At 55.4% G+C, this 19,715-nt stretch overlaps 1 protein-coding gene across 1 annotated transcript in view; it reads left to right on the top strand.

Annotated features, from left to right (window-relative positions):
* Positions 1 to 19,715, top strand: part of LOC139421677 (serine hydroxymethyltransferase, cytosolic-like) — a 73,702-nt gene that overhangs the window by 44,300 nt on the left and 9,687 nt on the right. Inside the window, exons 6-8 of the mRNA XM_071172768.1 lie at positions 17,155 to 17,236; positions 17,997 to 18,209; positions 18,810 to 18,923. Of these exons, the coding sequence (XP_071028869.1) occupies positions 17,155 to 17,236; positions 17,997 to 18,209; positions 18,810 to 18,923 (409 nt within the window). The remainder of the gene's footprint in view (positions 1 to 17,154; positions 17,237 to 17,996; positions 18,210 to 18,809; positions 18,924 to 19,715) is intronic.

Consider the following 19,715-nt stretch of genomic DNA (forward strand, 5'->3'; position numbering starts at 1 on the left):
GGGGCATAGAGAGAGGAGCCGGGGCATAGAGAGAGGAACCTGGGCATAGAGAGAGGAACCTGGGCATAGAGAGAGGAGCCGGGGCATAGAGAGAGGAGCCGGAGCATAGAGAGAGGAGCCTAGAGAGAGGAGCCAGGGCATAGGGAGAGGAGCCAGGGCATAGGGAGAGGAGCCAGGGCATAGGGAGAGGAGCCGGGGCATAGGGAGAGGAGCATAGAGAGAGGAGCCAGGGCATAGAGAGAGGAGCATAGAGAGAGGAGCAGGGATAGAGCGAGGAGCATAGAGAGAGGAGCATAGAGGGAAGAGCATAGAGAGAGGAGCATAGAGGGAAGAGCATAGAGAGAGGAGCCGGGGCACAGAGAGAGGAGCCGGGCTATAGAGAGAGGAGCCGGGGCATAGAGCGAGGAGCATAGAGAGAGTAGCCGGAGCATAGAGAGAGGAGCATAGAGAGAGGAGCAGACTCGTATAGAGAGGAGCCGGGGCATAAAGAGAGGAGCCTGGGCATAGAGAGAGGAGCATAGAGAGAGGAGCGGGGATAGAGCGAGGAGCATAGAGAGAGGAGCATAGAGGGAAGAGCATAGAGAGAGGAGCCGGGGCATAGAGAGAGGAGCCTTGGCTATAGAGAGAGGAGCCGGGGCATAGAGCGAGGAGCATAGAGAGAGTAGCCGGAGCATAGAGAGAGGAGCATAGAGAGAGGAGCAGACTCGTATAGAGAGGAGCCGGGGCATAGAGAGAGGAGCCTGGGCATAGAGAGAGGAGCATAGAGAGAGGAGCGGGGCATAGAGCGAGGAGCATAGAGAGAGGAGCATAGAGAGAGGAGCATAGAGAGAAGAGCATAGAGAGAAGAGCCGGGGCATAGAGAGAGGAGCATAGAGAGAGGAGCCGGGGCATAGAGCGAGGAGCATAGAGAGAGGAGCATAGAGAGTAGCCGGAGCATAGAGAGAGGAGCAGACTCGTATAGAGAGGAGCCGGGGCATAGAGAGAGGAGCCGGGGCATAGAGAGAGGAGCCGGGGCACAGAGAGAGGAGCACAGAGAGAGGAGCGTAGAGAGAGGAGCAGACTCGATATAGAGAGGAGCCAGAGCATGGAGAGAGGAGCCGGGGCGTAGAAAGAGGAGCCGGGGCGTAGAGAGAGGAGCCGGGGCATAGAGAGAGGAGCCGGAGCATAGAGAGAGGAGCCGGAGTATAGAGAGAGGAGCCCGGGCATAGAGAGAGGAGCCGGGGCATAGAGAGAGGAGCCGGGGCATAGAGAGAGGACCCGGGGCATAGAGAGAGGAGCCGGGGCATAGAGAGAGGAGCCGGGGCATAGAGAGAGGAGCCGGGGCATAGAGAGAGGAGCATAGAGAGAGGAGCCGACTCATAGAGAGAGGAGCCGACTCATAGAGAGAGGAGCCGACTCATAGAGAGAGGTATGCCGGAGCATAGAGAGAGGAGCCTAGAGAGAGGAGCCAGGGCATAGGGAGAGGAGCCAGGGCATAGGGAGAGGAGCCAGGGCATAGGGAGAGGAGCCGGGGCATAGGGAGAGGAGCATAGGGAGAGGAGCCGGGGCATAGGGAGAGGAGCATAGAGAGAGGAGCCAGGGCATAGAGAGAGGAGCATAGAGAGAGGAGCGGGGATAGAGCGAGGAGCATAGAGAGTGGAGCATAGAGGGAAGAGCATAAAGAGAGGAGCATAGAGGGAAGAGCATAGAGAGAGGAGCCGGGGCACAGAGAGAGGAGCCGGGCTATAGAGAGAGGAGCCGGGCTATAGAGAGAGGAGCCGGGGCATAGAGCGAGGAGCATAGAGAGAGTAGCCGGAGCATAGAGAGAGGAGCATAGAGAGAGGAGCAGACTCGTATAGAGAGGAGCCTGGGCATAAAGAGAGGAGCCTGGGCATAGAGAGAGGAGCATAGAGAGAGGAGCGGGGATAGAGCTAGGAGCATAGAGAGAGGAGCATAGAGGGAAGAGCATAGAGAGAGGAGCCGGGGCATAGAGAGAGGAGCCGGGCTATAGAGAGAGGAGCCGGGCTATAGAGAGAGGAGCCGGGGCATAGAGCGAGGAGCATAGAGAGAGGAGCAGACTCGTATAGAGAGGAGCCGGGGCATAGAGAGAGGAGCCTGGGCATAGAGAGAGGAGCATAGAGAGAGGAGCGGGGCATAGAGTGAGGAGCATAGAGAGAGGAGCATAGAGAGAGGAGCATAGAGAGAGGAGCCGGGGCATAGAGCGAGGAGCATAGAGAGAGGAGCATAGAGAGTAGCCGGAGCATAGAGAGAGGAGCATAGAGAGAGGAGCAGACTCGTATAGAGAGGAGCCGGGGCATAGAGAGAGGAGCCGGGGCATAGAGAGAGGAGCCGGGGCACAGAGAGAGGTGCACAGAGAGAGGAGCGTAGAGAGAGGAGCAGACTCGATATAGAGAGGAGCCAGAGCATGGAGAGAGGAGCCGGGGTGTAGAGAGAGGAGCCGGGGCGTAGAGAGAGGAGCCGGGGCGTAGAGAGAGGAGCCGGGGCATAGAGAGAGGAGCCGGAGCATAGAGAGAGGAGCCGGAGTATAGAGAGAGGAGCCGGGGCATAGAGAGAGGAGCCGGGGCATAGAGAGAGGAGCCGGGGCATAGAGAGAGGAGCCGGGGCATAGAGAGAGGAGCCGGGGCATAGAGAGAGGAGCCGGGGCATAGAGAGAGGAGCCGGGGCATAGAGAGAGGAGCCGGGGCATAGAGAGAGGAGCCGGGGCATAGAGAGAGGAGCATAGAGAGAGGAGCCGACTCATAGAGAGAGGAGCCGACTCATAGAGAGAGGAGCCGACTCATAGAGAGAGGAGCCGGAGCATAGAGAGAGGAGCCGGGCTATAGAGGGAGGAGCCGGGCTATAGAGGGAGGAGCCGGGCTATAGAGGGAGGAGCCGGGCTATAGAGGGAGGAGCCGGGCTATAGAGGGAGGAGCCGGGCTATAGAGGGAGGAGCCGGGGCACAGAGAGTGGAGCCAGAGCATAGAGTGAGGAGCAGAGAGAGGAGCTGGGGCATAGAGAGAGGAGCATAGAGAGAGGGGCCGGAGCATAGAGAGAGGAGCCGGGGCACAGAGAGTGGAGCCAGAGCATAGAGTGAGGAGCAGAGAGAGGAGCCGGGGCATAGAGAGAGGAGCATAGAGAGAGGAGCCGGGGCATAGAGAGAGGAACCTGGGCATAGAGAGAGGAGCCGGGGCATAGAGAGAGGAGCCGGAGCATAGAGAGAGGAGCCTAGAGAGAGGAGCCAGGGCATAGGGAGAGGAGCCAGGGCATAGGGAGAGGAGCCAGGGCATAGGGAGAGGAGCCGGGGCATAGGGAGAGGAGCATAGAGAGAGGAGCCTGGGCATAGAGAGAGGAGCCTGGGCATAGAGAGAGGAGCCTGGGCGTAGAGAGAGGAGCCTGGGCGTAGAGAGAGGAGCCTGGGCGTAGAGAGAGGAGCATAGAGAGAGGAGCCGGGGCATAGAGAGAGGAGCATAGAGCATAGAGTGAGGAGCAGAGAGAGGAGCCGGGGCGTAGAGAGAGGAGCCGGAGCATAGAGAGAGGAGCCGGAGCATAGAGAGAGGAGCCGGGGCATAGAGAGAGGAGCCGGGGCATAGAGAGAGGAGCCGGGGCATAGAGAGAGGAGCCGGGGCATAGAGAGAGGAGCCGGGGCATAGAGAGAGGAGCCGGGGCATAGAGAGAGGAGCCGGGGCATAGAGAGTGGAGCCGGAGCATAGAGAGAGGAGCCGGAGTATAGAGAGAGGAGCCGGGGCATAGAGAGAGGAGCCGGGGCATAGAGAGAGGAGCCGGGGCATAGAGAGAGGACCCGGGGCATAGAGAGAGGACCCGGGGCATAGAGAGAGGAGCCGGGGCATAGAGAGAGGAGCCGGGGCATAGAGAGAGGAGCATAGAGAGAGGAGCCGACTCATAGAGAGAGGAGCCGACTCATAGAGAGAGGAGCCGACTCATAGAGAGAGGAGCCGACTCATAGAGAGAGGAGCCGGAGCATAGAGAGAGGAGCCTAGAGAGAGGAGCCAGGGCATAGGGAGAGGAGCCAGGGCATAGGGAGAGGAGCCAGGGCATAGGGAGAGGAGCCGGGGCATAGGGAGAGGAGCATAGAGAGAGGAGCCAGGGCATAGAGAGAGGAGCATAGAGAGAGGAGCGGGGATAGAGCGAGGAGCATAGAGAGAGGAGCATAGAGGGAAGAGCATAGAGAGAGGAGCATAGAGGGAAGAGCATAGAGAGAGGAGCATAGAGGGAAGAGCATAGAGAGAGGAGCCGGGCTATAGAGAGAGGAGCCGGGGCATAGAGCGAGGAGCATAGAGAGAGTAGCCGACTCATAGAGAGAGGAGCCGACTCATAGAGAGAGGAGCCGACTCATAGAGAGAGGAGCCGGAGCATAGAGAGAGGAGCATAGAGGGAGGAGCCGGGCTATAGAGGGAGGAGCCGGGCTATAGAGGGAGGAGCCGGGCTATAGAGGGAGGAGCCGGGCTATAGAGGGAGGAGCCGGGCTATAGAGGGAGGAGCCGGGGCACAGAGAGTGGAGCCAGAGCATAGAGTGAGGAGCAGAGAGAGGAGCTGGGGCATAGAGAGAGGAGCATAGAGAGAGGAGCCGGAGCATAGAGAGAGGAACCGGGGCACAGAGAGTGGAGCCAGAGCATAGAGTGAGGAGCAGAGAGAGGAGCCGGGGCATAGAGAGAGGAGCATAGAGAGAGGAGCCGGGGCATAGAGAGAGGAACCTGGGCATAGAGAGAGGAGCCGGGGCATAGAGAGAGGAGCCGGAGCATAGAGAGAGGAGCCTAGAGAGAGGAGCCAGGGCATAGGGAGAGGAGCCAGGGCATAGGGAGAGGAGCCGGGGCATAGGGAGAGGAGCATAGAGAGAGGAGCCAGGGCATAGAGAGAGGAGCCTGGGCATAGAGAGAGGAGCCTGGGCGTAGAGAGAGGAGCCTGGGCGTAGAGAGAGGAGCCTGGGCGTAGAGAGAGGAGCCTGGGCGTAGAGAGAGGAGCATAGAGAGAGGAGCCTGGGCATAGAGAGAGGAGCCTGGGCGTAGAGAGAGGAGCCTGGGCGTAGAGAGAGGAGCCTGGGCGTAGAGAGAGGAGCATAGAGAGAGGAGCCGGGGCGTAGAGAGAGGAGCCGGGGCGTAGAGAGAGGAGCCGGGGCATAGAGAGAGGAGCCGGAGCATAGAGAGAGGAGCCGGAGCATAAAGAGAGGAGCCGGAGCATAGAGAGAGGAGCCGGGGCATAGAGAGAGGAGCCGGGGCATAGAGAGAGGAGCCGGGGCATAGAGAGAGGAGCCGGGGCATAGAGAGAGGAGCCGGGGCATAGAGAGAGGAGCCGGGGCATAGAGAGAGAGAGGAGCCGGGGCATAGAGAGAGGAGCCGGGGCATAGAGAGAGGAGCCGGAGCATAGAGAGAGGAGCCGGGGCATAGAGAGAGGAGCCGGGGCATAGAGAGAGGAGCCGGGGCATAGAGAGAGGAGCATAGAGAGAGGAGCCGGGGCATAGAGAGAGGAACCTGGGCATAGAGAGAGGAGCCGGGGCATAGAGAGAGGAGCCGGAGCATAGAGAGAGGAGCCTAGAGAGAGGAGCCAGGGCATAGGGAGAGGAGCCAGGGCATAGGGAGAGGAGCCAGGGCATAGGGAGAGGAGCCGGGGCATAGGGAGAGGAGCATAGAGAGAGGAGCCAGGGCATAGAGAGAGGAGCATAGAGAGAGGAGCAGGGATAGAGCGAGGAGCATAGAGAGAGGAGCATAGAGGGAAGAGCATAGAGAGAGGAGCATAGAGGGAAGAGCATAGAGAGAGGAGCCGGGGCACAGAGAGAAGAGCCGGGCTATAGAGAGAGGAGCCGGGGCATAGAGCGAGGAGCATAGAGAGAGTAGCCGGAGCATAGAGAGAGGAGCATAGAGAGAGGAGCAGACTCGTATAGAGAGGAGCCGGGGCATAAAGAGAGGAGCCTGGGCATAGAGAGAGGAGCATAGAGAGAGGAGTGGGGATAGAGCGAGGAGCATAGAGAGAGGAGCATAGAGGGAAGAGCATAGAGAGAGGAGCCGGGGCATAGAGAGAGGAGCCGGGCTATAGAGAGAGGAGCCGGGGCATAGAGCGAGGAGCATAGAGAGAGTAGCCGGAGCATAGAGAGAGGAGCATAGAGAGAGGAGCAGACTCGTATAGAGAGGAGCCGGGGCATAAAGAGAGGAGCCTGGGCATAGAGAGAGGAGCATAGAGAGAGGAGCGGGGATAGAGCGAGGAGCATAGAGAGAGGAGCATAGAGGGAAGAGCATAGAGAGAGGAGCCGGGGCATAGAGAGAGGAGCCGGGCTATAGAGAGAGGAGCCGGGGCATAGAGCGAGGAGCATAGAGAGAGTAGCCGGAGCATAGAGAGAGGAGCATAGAGAGAGGAGCAGACTCGTATAGAGAGGAGCCGGGGCATAGAGAGAGGAGCCTGGGCATAGAGAGAGGAGCATAGAGAGAGGAGCGGGGCATAGAGCGAGGAGCATAGAGAGAGGAGCATAGAGAGAGGAGCATAGAGAGAAGAGCATAGAGAGAAGAGCCGGGGCATAGAGAGAGGAGCATAGAGAGAGGAGCCGGGGCATAGAGCGAGGAGCATAGAGAGAGGAGCATAGAGAGTAGCCGGAGCATAGAGAGAGGAGCAGACTCGTATAGAGAGGAGCCGGGGCATAGAGAGAGGAGCCGGGGCATAGAGAGAGGAGCCGGGGCACAGAGAGAGGAGCACAGAGAGAGGAGCGTAGAGAGAGGAGCAGACTCGATATAGAGAGGAGCCAGAGCATGGAGAGAGGAGCCGGGGCGTAGAAAGAGGAGCCGGGGCGTAGAGAGAGGAGCCGGGGCATAGAGAGAGGAGCCGGAGCATAGAGAGAGGAGCCGGAGTATAGAGAGAGGAGCCCGGGCATAGAGAGAGGAGCCGGGGCATAGAGAGAGGAGCCGGGGCATAGAGAGAGGACCCGGGGCATAGAGAGAGGAGCCGGGGCATAGAGAGAGGAGCCGGGGCATAGAGAGAGGAGCCGGGGCATAGAGAGAGGAGCATAGAGAGAGGAGCCGACTCATAGAGAGAGGAGCCGACTCATAGAGAGAGGAGCCGACTCATAGAGAGAGGTATGCCGGAGCATAGAGAGAGGAGCCTAGAGAGAGGAGCCAGGGCATAGGGAGAGGAGCCAGGGCATAGGGAGAGGAGCCAGGGCATAGGGAGAGGAGCCGGGGCATAGGGAGAGGAGCATAGGGAGAGGAGCCGGGTTATAGGGAGAGGAGCATAGAGAGAGGAGCCAGGGCATAGAGAGAGGAGCATAGAGAGAGGAGCGGGGATAGAGCGAGGAGCATAGAGAGTGGAGCATAGAGGGAAGAGCATAAAGAGAGGAGCATAGAGGGAAGAGCATAGAGAGAGGAGCCGGGGCACAGAGAGAGGAGCCGGGCTATAGAGAGAGGAGCCGGGCTATAGAGAGAGGAGCCGGGGCATAGAGCGAGGAGCATAGAGAGAGTAGCCGGAGCATAGAGAGAGGAGCATAGAGAGAGGAGCAGACTCGTATAGAGAGGAGCCTGGGCATAAAGAGAGGAGCCTGGGCATAGAGAGAGGAGCATAGAGAGAGGAGCGGGGATAGAGCGAGGAGCATAGAGAGAGGAGCATAGAGGGAAGAGCATAGAGAGAGGAGCCGGGGCATAGAGAGAGGAGCCGGGCTATAGAGAGAGGAGCCGGGCTATAGAGAGAGGAGCCGGGGCATAGAGCGAGGAGCATAGAGAGAGGAGCAGACTCGTATAGAGAGGAGCCGGGGCATAGAGAGAGGAGCCTGGGCATAGAGAGAGGAGCATAGAGAGAGGAGCGGGGCATAGAGTGAGGAGCATAGAGAGAGGAGCATAGAGAGAGGAGCATAGAGAGAGGAGCCGGGGCATAGAGCGAGGAGCATAGAGAGTAGCCGGAGCATAGAGAGAGGAGCATAGAGAGAGGAGCAGACTCGTATAGAGAGGAGCCGGGGCATAGAGAGAGGAGCCGGGGCATAGAGAGAGGAGCCGGGGCACAGAGAGAGGTGCACAGAGAGAGGAGCGTAGAGAGAGGAGCAGACTCGATATAGAGAGGAGCCAGAGCATGGAGAGAGGAGCCGGGGTGTAGAGAGAGGAGCCGGGGCGTAGAGAGAGGAGCCGGGGCGTAGAGAGAGGAGCCGGGGCGTAGAGAGAGGAGCCGGGGCATAGAGAGAGGAGCCGGGGCATAGAGAGAGGAGCCGGGGCATAGAGAGAGGAGCCGGGGCATAGAGAGAGGAGCCGGGGCATAGAGAGAGGAGCCGGGGCATAGAGAGAGGAGCCGGGGCATAGAGAGAGGAGCATAGAGAGAGGAGCCGACTCATAGAGAGAGGAGCCGACTCATAGAGAGAGGAGCCGACTCATAGAGAGAGGAGCCGGAGCATAGAGAGAGGAGCCGGGCTATAGAGGGAGGAGCCGGGCTATAGAGGGAGGAGCCGGGCTATAGAGGGAGGAGCCGGGCTATAGAGGGAGGAGCCGGGCTATAGAGGGAGGAGCCGGGCTATAGAGAGGGGAGCCTGGCTATGGAGAGAGGAGCATGGAGAGAGGAGCATGGAGAGATGAGCCGGGGCATAGAGAGATGAGCCGGTGCATAGAGAGAGGAGCCGGGGCATAGAGAGAGGAGCCGGTGCATAGAGAGAAGAGCATGGAGATAGGAGCCGGGGCATAGAGAGATGAGCATAGAGAGAGGAGCCGGGCTATAGAGAGGGGAGCCGGGCTATAGAGAGGGGAGCCGGGCTATAGAGAGGGGAGCCGGGCTATAGAGAGGGGAACCGGGCTATAGAGAGGGGAGCCGGGCTATAGAGAGAGGAGCCGGAGCATGGAGAGAGGAGCATGGAGAGAGGAGCCGGTGCATAGAGAGAGGAGCATGGAGAGAGGAGCCGGGGCATAGAGAGATGAGCCGGGGCATAGAGAGAGGAGCCGGGGCATAGAGAGAGGAGCCGGGGCATAGAGAGAGGAGCATGGAGAGAGGAGCCGGTGCATAGAGAGAGGAGCATGGAGAGAGGAGCCGGGGCATAGAGCGAGGAGCTGGGGCACAGAGAGAGTAGCCGGAGCATAGAGAGAGGAGCATAGAGAGAGGAGCATAGAGAGAGGAGCCGGGGCATAGAGCAAGGAGCATAGAGAGAGGAGCAGACTCGTATAGAGAGGAGCCGGGGCACAGAGAGAGGAGCCGGGGCATAGAGAGAGGAGCCGGGGCATAGAGAGAGGAGCCGGGGCATAGAGAGAGGAGCCGGAGCATAGAGAGAGTAGCCAGGGCATAGAGCGAGGAGCATAGAGAGAGGAGCCGGGACATAGAGCGAGGAGCATAGAGAGAGGAGCAGACTCGTATAGAGAGGAGCCGGGGCACAGAGAGAGGAGCCGGGGCATAGAGAGAGGAGCCGGGGCATAGAGAGAGGAGCATAGAGAGGAGCCGGGGCATAGAGAGAGGAGTATAGAGAGAGGAGCCGGAGCATAGAGAGAGGGGCATAGAGAGAGGAGCATAAAGCGAGGAGCAGACTTGTATAGTGAGGAGCCGGGGCACAGAGAGAGGAGCCGGGGCACAGAGAGAGGAGCCGGGGCGCAGAGAGAGGAGCCGGGGCACAGAGAGAGGAGCCGGGCTATAGAGAGAGGAGCCGGGGCATAGAGCGAGGAGCATAGAGAGAGTAGCCGGAGCATAGAGAGAGGAGCATAGAGAGAGGAGCAGACTCGTATAGAGAGGAGCCGGGGCATAGAGAGAGGAGCCTGGGCATAGAGAGAGGAGCATAGAGAGAGGAGCGGGGATAGAGCGAGGAGCATAGAGAGAGGAGCATAGAGGGAAGAGCATAGAGAGAGGAGCCGGGTCACAGAGAGAGGAGCCGGGCTATAGAGAGAGGAGCCGGGCTATAGAGAGAGGAGCCGGGGCATAGAGCGAGGAGCATAGAGAGAGTAGCCGGAGCATAGAGAGAGGAGCATAGAGAGAGGAGCAGACTCGTATAGAGAGGAGCCGGGGCATAAAGAGAGGAGCCTGGGCATAGAGAGAGGAGCATAGAGAGAGGAGCGGGGATAGAGCGAGGAGCATAGAGAGAGGAGCATAGAGGGAAGAGCATAGAGAGAGGAGCCGGGGCACAGAGAGAGGAGCCGGGCTATAGAGAGAGGAGCCGGGCTATAGAGAGAGGAGCCGGGGCATAGAGCGAGGAGCATAGAGAGAGTAGCCGGAGCATAGAGAGAGGAGCATAGAGAGAGGAGCAGCCTCGTATAGAGAGGAGCCGGGGCATAGAGAGAGGAGCCTGGGCATAGAGATTGGAGCATAGAGAGAGGAGCGGGGCATAGAGCGAGGAGCATAGAGAGAGGAGCATAGAGAGAAGAGCATAGAGAGAAGAGCCGGGGCATAGAGCGAGGAGCCGGGGCATAGAGAGAGGAGCATAGAGAGAGGAGCCAGGGCATAGAGCGAGGAGCATAGAGAGAGGAGCATAGAGAGTAGCCGGAGCATAGAGAGAGGAGCATAGAGAGAGGAGCAGACTCGTATAGAGAGGAGCCGGGGCATAGAGAGAGGAGCCGGGGCATAGAGAGAGGAGCCGGGGCACAGAGAGAGGAGCACAGAGAGAGGAGCGTAGAGAGAGGAGCAGACTCGATATAGAGAGGAGCCAGAACATGGAGAGAGGAGCCGGGGCGTAGAGAGAGGAGCCGGGGCATAGAGAGAGGAGCCGGGGCATAGAGAGAGGAGCTGGAGCATAGAGAGAGGAGCTGGAGCATAGAGAGAGGAGCCGGGGCATAGAGAGAGGAGCCGGGGCATAGAGAGAGGAGCCGGGGCATAGAGAGAGGAGCCGGGGCATAGAGAGAGGAGCCGGGGCATAGAGAGAGGAGCCGGGGCATAGAGAGAGGAGCATAGAGAGAGGAGCCGACTCATAGAGAGAGGAGCCGACTCATAGAGAGAGGAGCCGGAGCATAGAGAGAGGAGCCGGGGCATAGAGAGAGGTGCATAGAGAGAGGAGCCGGGCTATAGAGGGAGGAGCCTGGCTATAGAGGGAGGAGCCTGGCTATAGAGGGAGGAGCCGGGCTATAGAGGGAGGAGCCGGGCTATAGAGGGAGGAGCCGGGCTATAGAGGGAGGAGCCGGGCTATAGAGAGAGGAGCCGGGGCACAGAGAGTGGAGCCAGAGCATAGAGTGAGGAGCAGAGAGAGGAGCCGGGGCATAGAGAGAGGAGCATAGAGAGAGGAGCCGGAGCATAGAGAGAGGAGCCGGGGCACAGAGAGTGGAGCCAGAGCATAGAGTGAGGAGCAGAGAGAGGAGCCGGGGCATAGAGAGAGGAGCATAGAGAGAGGAGCCGGGGCATAGAGAGAGGAACCTGGGCATAGAGAGAGGAGCCGGGGCATAGAGAGAGGAGCCGGAGCATAGAGAGAGGAGCCTAGAGAGAGGAGCCAGGGCATAGGGAGAGGAGCCAGGGCATAGAGAGAGATGCAGAGAGAGAGGAGAGGAGCAGAGACACACACCACACAGTTTATTTGAGATCAACGTCCTTCTGCCTGCCTGTCCAGCCAAGGTAACCACGGTGAGAACACAACTGTCTGACGCACCGTTCTGTCTTCACACCAGAGATGGGCCTTGACACGGTTAGTTGGTTGTGTCAGTGTTGTCTTTATGTTGCAACAATGTTGCTGTGCAAAGGCCTTGACCAGACGGAGTTGTGTCACTGACCTTTACCCATCCTCAACACCTGATTGGCTGATGTAAAGGGCTGGATAGGACGGAGGTACTGGTGCAGCCCTCTTTATTGACCTATCGAAGGCTTTCCATACTGCAGACCAAAGATCTAAGATCGTCTGCAGTCGTTCTGGATCGGGTCTCATTTTATTGGTAAATCAGGTTTCCGGGTCGAGAGCTTCCTTAGTGTTCAAATCACTAAGGACTTAAAGTTCCCGGAGTGTTCTTTAAAGTTCCCGGAGTGCTCCTTAAAGTTCCCGGAGTGCTCCTTAAAGTTCCCGGAGTGTTCCTTAAAGTTCCCGGAGTGTTCCTCCTTTGAGTCCCGGAGTATTCCTCCTTTGAGTCCCGGAGTGTTCCGTAAAGTTCCCGGAGTATTCCTCCTTTGAGTCCGGAGTATTCCTCCTTTGAGTCCGGAGTATTCCTCCTTTGAGTCCCGGAGTATTCCTCCTTTGAGTCTGGAGTATTCCTCCTTTGAGCCCCGGAGTATTCCTCCTTTGAGTTCCCCGGAGTATTCCTCCTTTGAGTTCCCCGGAGTATTCCTCCTTTGAGTTCCCCGGAGTATTCCTCCTTTGAGTTCCCCGGAGTATTCCTCCTTTGAGTTCCCCGGAGTAATCCTCCTTTGAGTTCCCCGGAGTATTCCTCCTTTGAGTTCCCCGGAGTATTCCTCCTTTGAGTTCCCCGGAGTATTCCTCCTTTGAGTTCCCCGGAGTATTCCTCCTTTGAGTTCCCCGGAGTATTCCTCCTTTGAGTTCCCCGGAGTATTCCTCCTTTGATTTCCCCGGAGTATTCCTCCTTTGAGTTCCCCGGAGTAATCCTCCTTTGAGTCCGGAGTATTCCTTTAAAGGAATTGATTTCTCAATGCCAGAAACACATATAATAGTAACTTAGAGCACCCCAAGAAAACATTCCCAAATTTACAAATTCTTAAATCAATTCTTATAAAGTTATTCTAAAAGTTGGGCTTGATTTTTTTTTTCCCCAAATCTGTTTGAATTTCAGAGATCACGTGATCAAAGCCAACCAGCTTTAAACAAGTCTACCATGTTGGTATTTAACTGCTGATGATGTCTATGGGAAAGAGCCGTTTTCAAGGTGTTTATGGTGGCTGTGCGTGGTGCTAATTCGGTCGTTCCGTTGCTCTCGGGGGTTGTTTTCTATACAGCCCGAGTGCTGCCTAAAGGTGTTTATGGTGGTGCAAATTCGGTTGTTCTGTGGCTCTCGGGGGGTTGTTTTCTATACAGCCTGCCAGATTGCTGCCTAAAGGTGTTTATGGTGGTGCTAATTCGGTCGTTCTGTGGCTCTCGGGGGTTGTTTTCTATACAGCCTGCCAGAGTGCTGCCTAAAGGTGTTTATGGTGGCTGTGCGTGGTGCTAATTCGGTCGTTCTGTGGCTCTCGGGGGGTTGTTTTCTATACAGCCTGCCCGAGTGCTGCCTAAAGGTTTTTGTGGTGGTGCTAATTCGGTCGTTCTGTTGCTCTCGGGGGTTGTTTTCTATACAGCCCGAGTGCTGCCTAACGGTGTTTATGGTGGCTGGGCATGGTGCTAATTCGGTCGTTCTGTGGCTGTCGGGGTTGTTTTCTATACAGCCTGCCAGATTGCTGCCTAAAGGTGTTTATGGTGGTGCTAATTCGGTCGTTCTGTGGCTCTCGGGGGGTTGTTTTCTATACAGCCTGCCAGATTGCTGCCTAAAGGTGTTTATGGTGGTGCTAATTCGGTCGTTCTGTTGCTCTCGGGGGTTGTTTTCTATACAGCCTGCCAGATTGCTGCCTAAAGGTGTTTATGGTGGTGCTAATTCGGTCGTTCTGTTGCTCTCGGGGGTTGTTTTCTATACAGCCTGCCAGATTGCTGCCTAAAGGTGTTGGTGCTAATTCGGTCGTTCTGTTGCTCTCGGGAGTTGTTTTCTATACAGCCTGCCCGAGTGCTGCCTAAAGGTGTTTGTGGTGGCTGTGCGTGGTGCTAATTCGGTCGTTCTGTGGCTCTCGGGGGTTGTTTTCTATACAGCCTGCCAGAGTGCTGCCTAAAGGTGTTTGTGGTGGCTGTGCGTGGTGCTAATTCGGTCGTTCTGTGGCTCTCGGGGGGTTGTTTTCTATACAGCCTGCCAGAGTGCTGCCTAAAGGTGTTTGTGGTGGCTGTGCGTGGTGCTAATTCGGTCGTTCTGTGGCTCTCGAGGGGTTGTTTTCTATACAGCCTGCCAGAGTGCTGCCTAAAGGTGTTTGTGGTGGCTGTGCGTGGTGCAAATTCGGTTGTTCTGTGGCTCTCGGGGGGTTGTTTTCTATACAGCCTGCCAGATTGCTGCCTAAAGGTGTTTATGGTGGTGCTAATTCGGTCGTTCTGTGGCTCTCGGGGGTTGTTTTCTATACAGCCTGCCAGAGTGCTGCCTAAAGGTGTTTATGGTGGCTGTGCGTGGTGCTAATTCGGTCGTTCTGTGGCTCTCGGGGGGTTGTTTTCTATACAGCCTGCCCGAGTGCTGCCTAAAGGTTTTTGTGGTGGTGCTAATTCGGTCGTTCTGTTGCTCTCGGGGGTTGTTTTCTATACAGCCCGAGTGCTGCCTAACGGTGTTTATGGTGGCTGGGCATGGTGCTAATTCGGTCGTTCTGTGGCTGTCGGGGTTGTTTTCTATACAGCCTGCCAGATTGCTGCCTAAAGGTGTTTATGGTGGTGCTAATTCGGTCGTTCTGTGGCTCTCGGGGGGTTGTTTTCTATACAGCCTGCCAGATTGCTGCCTAAAGGTGTTTATGGTGGTGCTAATTCGGTCGTTCTGTTGCTCTCGGGGGTTGTTTTCTATACAGCCTGCCAGATTGCTGCCTAAAGGTGTTTATGGTGGTGCTAATTCGGTCGTTCTGTTGCTCTCGGGGGTTGTTTTCTATACAGCCTGCCAGATTGCTGCCTAAAGGTGTTGGTGCTAATTCGGTCGTTCTGTTGCTCTCGGGGGTTGTTTTCTATACAGCCTGCCCGAGTGCTGCCTAAAGGTGTTTGTGGTGGCTGTGCGTGGTGCTAATTCGGTCGTTCTGTGGCTCTCGGGGGTTGTTTTCTATACAGCCTGCCAGAGTGCTGCCTAAAGGTGTTTGTGGTGGCTGTGCGTGGTGCTAATTCGGTCGTTCTGTGGCTCTCGGGGGGTTGTTTTCTATACAGCCTGCCAGAGTGCTGCCTAAAGGTGTTTGTGGTGGCTGTGCGTGGTGCTAATTCGGTCGTTCTGTGGCTCTCGAGGGGTTGTTTTCTATACAGCCTGCCAGAGTGCTGCCTAAAGGTGTTTGTGGTGGCTGTGCGTGGTGCTAATTCGGTCGTTCTGTGGCTCTCGGGGGGTTGTTTTCTATACAGCCTGCCAGAGTGCTGCCTAAAGGTGTTTGTGGTGGCTGTGCGTGGTGCTAATTCGGTCGTTCTGTGGCTCTCGGGGGGTTGTTTTCTATACAGCCTGCCAGATTGCTGCCTAAAGGTGTTTATGGTGGTGCTAATTCGGTCGTTCTGTTGCTCTCGGGGGTTGTTTTCTATACAGCCTGCCAGATTGCTGCCTAAAGGTGTTTATGGTGGTGCTAATTCGGTCGTTCTGTTGCTCTCGGGGGTTGTTTTCTATACAGCCTGCCAGATTGCTGCCTAAAGGTGTTGGTGCTAATTCGGTCGTTCTGTTGCTCTCGGGAGTTGTTTTCTATACAGCCTGCCCGAGTGCTGCCTAAAGGTGTTTGTGGTGGCTGTGCGTGGTGCTAATTCGGTCGTTCTGTGGCTCTCGGGGGTTGTTTTCTATACAGCCTGCCAGAGTGCTGCCTAAAGGTGTTTGTGGTGGCTGTGCGTGGTGCTAATTCGGTCGTTCTGTGGCTCTCGGGGGGTTGTTTTCTATACAGCCTGCCAGAGTGCTGCCTAAAGGTGTTTGTGGTGGCTGTGCGTGGTGCTAATTCGGTCGTTCTGTGGCTCTCGAGGGGTTGTTTTCTATACAGCCTGCCAGAGTGCTGCCTAAAGGTGTTTGTGGTGGCTGTGCGTGGTGCAAATTCGGTTGTTCTGTGGCTCTCGGGGGGTTGTTTTCTATACAGCCTGCCAGATTGCTGCCTAAAGGTGTTTATGGTGGTGCTAATTCGGTCGTTCTGTGGCTCTCGGGGGTTGTTTTCTATACAGCCTGCCAGAGTGCTGCCTAAAGGTGTTTATGGTGGCTGTGCGTGGTGCTAATTCGGTCGTTCTGTGGCTCTCGGGGGGTTGTTTTCTATACAGCCTGCCCGAGTGCTGCCTAAAGGTTTTTGTGGTGGTGCTAATTCGGTCGTTCTGTTGCTCTCGGGGGTTGTTTTCTATACAGCCCGAGTGCTGCCTAACGGTGTTTATGGTGGCTGGGCATGGTGCTAATTCGGTCGTTCTGTGGCTGTCGGGGTTGTTTTCTATACAGCCTGCCAGATTGCTGCCTAAAGGTGTTTATGGTGGTGCTAATTCGGTCGTTCTGTGGCTCTCGGGGGGTTGTTTTCTATACAGCCTGCCAGATTGCTGCCTAAAGGTGTTTATGGTGGCTGTGCGTGGTGCTAATTCGGTCGTTCTGTGGCTCTCGGGGGGTTGTTTTCTATACAGCCTGCCAGAGTGCTGCCTAAAGGTGTTTGTGGTGGCTGTGCGTGGTGCTAATTCGGTCGTTCTGTGGCTCTCGGGGGTTGTTTTCTATACAGCCCGAGTGCTGCCTAAACAGAAATGCGATGCTTCGGCCACGGGGATCGGGTGGCATTCCGGAGAAGCAGGGGCCATGCTTTTTTTGGAGCGGTTACGGTCCGTGGGGGTGGGGGGGGGGGGGGGGGGGGATGTGGGAGGGGAGGGAAGTGTATTTCTGGATCGTAGGATCAATGTGGCTTCTTGTTGAAGAGGCAGCAGATAACGGTAGCTTTCTAGACCTTTCTAGAGCTTTCTAGAGCTGTCTAGACATTTCTAGCGCTTTCTCTCCTCTTTCTCCATTTCTGAATTGGGGGCCATTTTCTTTCTAGCTGACAAAAAACAAAACACTTTGTAGACAGATGTATGTGGACACCCCTTTTCAAATGAGTGGATTATGTTCAGCCACGTCCGTTGCTGACAGGTGTATAAAGTCATGGACTCTATAAAGTGCTGAAAGCGTTCCCCCAGATTAACGAAGTGACGTTCCTTAATCTGTGTTGTATCAGGTGGATCCTAGTGACGTTCCTTAATCTGTGTTGTATCAGGTGGATCCTAGTGACGTTAATCTGTGTTGTATCAGGTGGATCCTAGTGACGTTAATCTGTGTTGTATCAGGTGGATCCAGACACTGGTCTCATCCACTACGACTAGTGACGTTAATCTGTGTTGTACCAGGTGGATCCTAGTGACGTTCCTTAATCTGTGTTGTATCAGGTGGATCCTAGTGACGTTAATCTGTGTTGTATCAGGTGGATCCTAGTGACGTTAATCTGTGTTGTATCAGGTGGATCCAGACACTGGTCTCATCCACTACGACTAGTGACGTTAATCTGTGTTGTATCAGGTGGATCCTAGTGACGTTAATCTGTGTTGTATCAGGTGAATCCTAGTGACGTTAATCTGTGTTGTATCAGGTGGATCCAGACACTGGTCTCATCAACTACGACCGACTGGAGGAGAACGCCCGGCTGTTCCACCCTAGACTGATCATTGCAGGTAACACACACATCACCACCACCACCACCATCATCATCATCATCATATACACACACACCACCACCACCACCATCATCATCATATACACACACACACCACCACCACCATCATCATCATATACACACACACCACCACCACCACCATCATCATCATATACACACACACCATCATCATCATCATCATCATATACACACACACCACCACCACCACCATCATCATCATATACACACACACCACCACCACCACCATCATCATCATATACACACACACACCACCACCATCATCATCATATACACACACACCATCATCATCATCATCATCATCATCATCATCATATACACACACACACACCACCACCACCACCACCACCACCATCATCATCATATACACACACACCATCATCATCATCATCATCATCATCATATACACACACACACACCACCACCACCACCTGTCGCCAGCTGTATCACATTGTGTCCAATCAGACTATAGATCCTCTCTGTTCGGGGACAGAATCTCCTGTTGTATCATTTGGGCCTGGTTTCTCAGACACAGAATCTCCTGTTGAAATATCTTGTCCAGGACTTTCCAATGTCATTATCTGTAAAAAAAAAAAAAAACTTGTGCCATTGTTTGGTGCATCTTTTTGACTAAAAAACATCGAAATCTGTCATTTTCTCAGTTGATGTTGGGAATGGTGCTGAAGATGAGGTTTAAAAAACGAGACCGTTTCCTGTTAATCGTTCCGTCTTCTCTCCAGGTACCAGCTGTTATTCCCGTAACCTCGACTACGCTCGGCTGCGTCGTATCGCCGATGAGAACGGAGCTTTCCTATTGGCCGACATGGCACACATCAGCGGACTGGTGGCGGCCGGGGTCGTCCCGTCTCCGTTCGAGTACTGTGACGTGGTCTCCACGACGACCCACAAGACGCTGCGGGGCTGTCGCTCTGGGGTCATCTTCTACAGAAAGGGTACGGAGAGGAGGGGGGGGTATCATGCTGGTCTCTCTCTGTGGGGTTTAGTGTGTGTGTCATGCTGGTCTCTCTCTGTGGGGTTTAGTGTGTGTATCTTGCTGGTCTCTCTCTCTCTCTGTGGGGTTTAGTGTGTGTATCATGCTGGTCTCTCTCTGTGGGGTTTAGTGTGTGTATCATGCTGGTCTCTCTCTCTGTTGGGTTTAGGGGGTGTATCATGCTGGTCTCCCTCTCTGTGGGGTTTAGTGTGTGTATCATGCTGGTCTCTCTCTCTCTGTGTGGTTTAGTGTGTGTATCATGCTGGTCTCTCTCTCTGTGGGGTTTAGTGTGTGTATCATGCTGGTCTCTCTCTCTGTGGGGTTTCGTGTGTGTATCATGCTGGTCTCTCTCTGTGGGGTTTAGTGTGTGTATCATGCTGGTCTCTCTCTGTGGGGTTTAGTGTGGGTATCATGCTGTCTCTCTCTGTGGGGTTTAGTGTGGGTATCATGCTGGTCTCTCTCTCTGTGGGGTTTAGTGTGTGTATCATGCTGGTCTCTCCCTCTCTCTGTGGGGTTTAGTGTGTGTATCATGCTGGTCTCTCTCTGTGTCCCTGTCCTCCAGGAATACGTAGTGTGGACCCTAAGGGAAAGGAGACTCTGTATAATCTGGAGTCTCTCATCAACCAGGCAGTGTTCCCAGGACTACAGGGAGGACCCCACAACCATGCCATCGCAGGTACAGGCACTTCTCTGGACACCTATATTGGCTTTATATACAGGCACCTACACAGACACTAGGTGGATATTAACTAGGAAACCTCACAACCACACTATGACAGGTTATCTAGCCAGGACACCTCACTATGACAGGTAATGTAGCTAGGACACCTCACTATGACAGGTAAAGTAGCCAGGACACCTCACTATGACAGGTAAAGTAGCTAGCACACCTCACTATGACAGGTACAGTAGCCAGGACACCTCACTATGACAGGTACAGTAGCCAGGACACCTCACTATGACAGGTAAAGTAGCCAGGACACCTCACTATGACAGGTAAAGTAGCTAGGACACCTCACTACCACACTATGACAGGTTATCTAGCCAGGACACCTCACTATGACAGGTACAGTAACCAGGACACCTCACTATGACAGGTACAGTAACCAGGACACCTCACTATGACAGGTAATGTAGCCAGGACACCTCACTACCACACTATGACAGGTACAGTAACCAGGACACCTCACTATGACAGGTAAAGTAACCAGGACACCTCACTATGACAGGTTCAGTAACCAGGACACCTCACTATGACAGGTAAAGTAGCTAGGACACCTCACTATGACAGGTACAGTAACTAGGACACCTCACTATGACAGGTAATGTAGCCAGGACACCTCACTATGACAGGTACAGTAACCAGGACACCTCACTATGACAGGTACAGTAACCAGGACACCTCACTATGACAGGTAATGTAGCCAGGACACCTCACTATGACAGGTACAGTAACCAGGACACCTCA

Source organism: Oncorhynchus clarkii, chromosome 12, assembly GCF_045791955.1.
Source record: "Oncorhynchus clarkii lewisi isolate Uvic-CL-2024 chromosome 12, UVic_Ocla_1.0, whole genome shotgun sequence".
Taxonomy (NCBI): domain Eukaryota; kingdom Metazoa; phylum Chordata; class Actinopteri; order Salmoniformes; family Salmonidae; genus Oncorhynchus; species Oncorhynchus clarkii.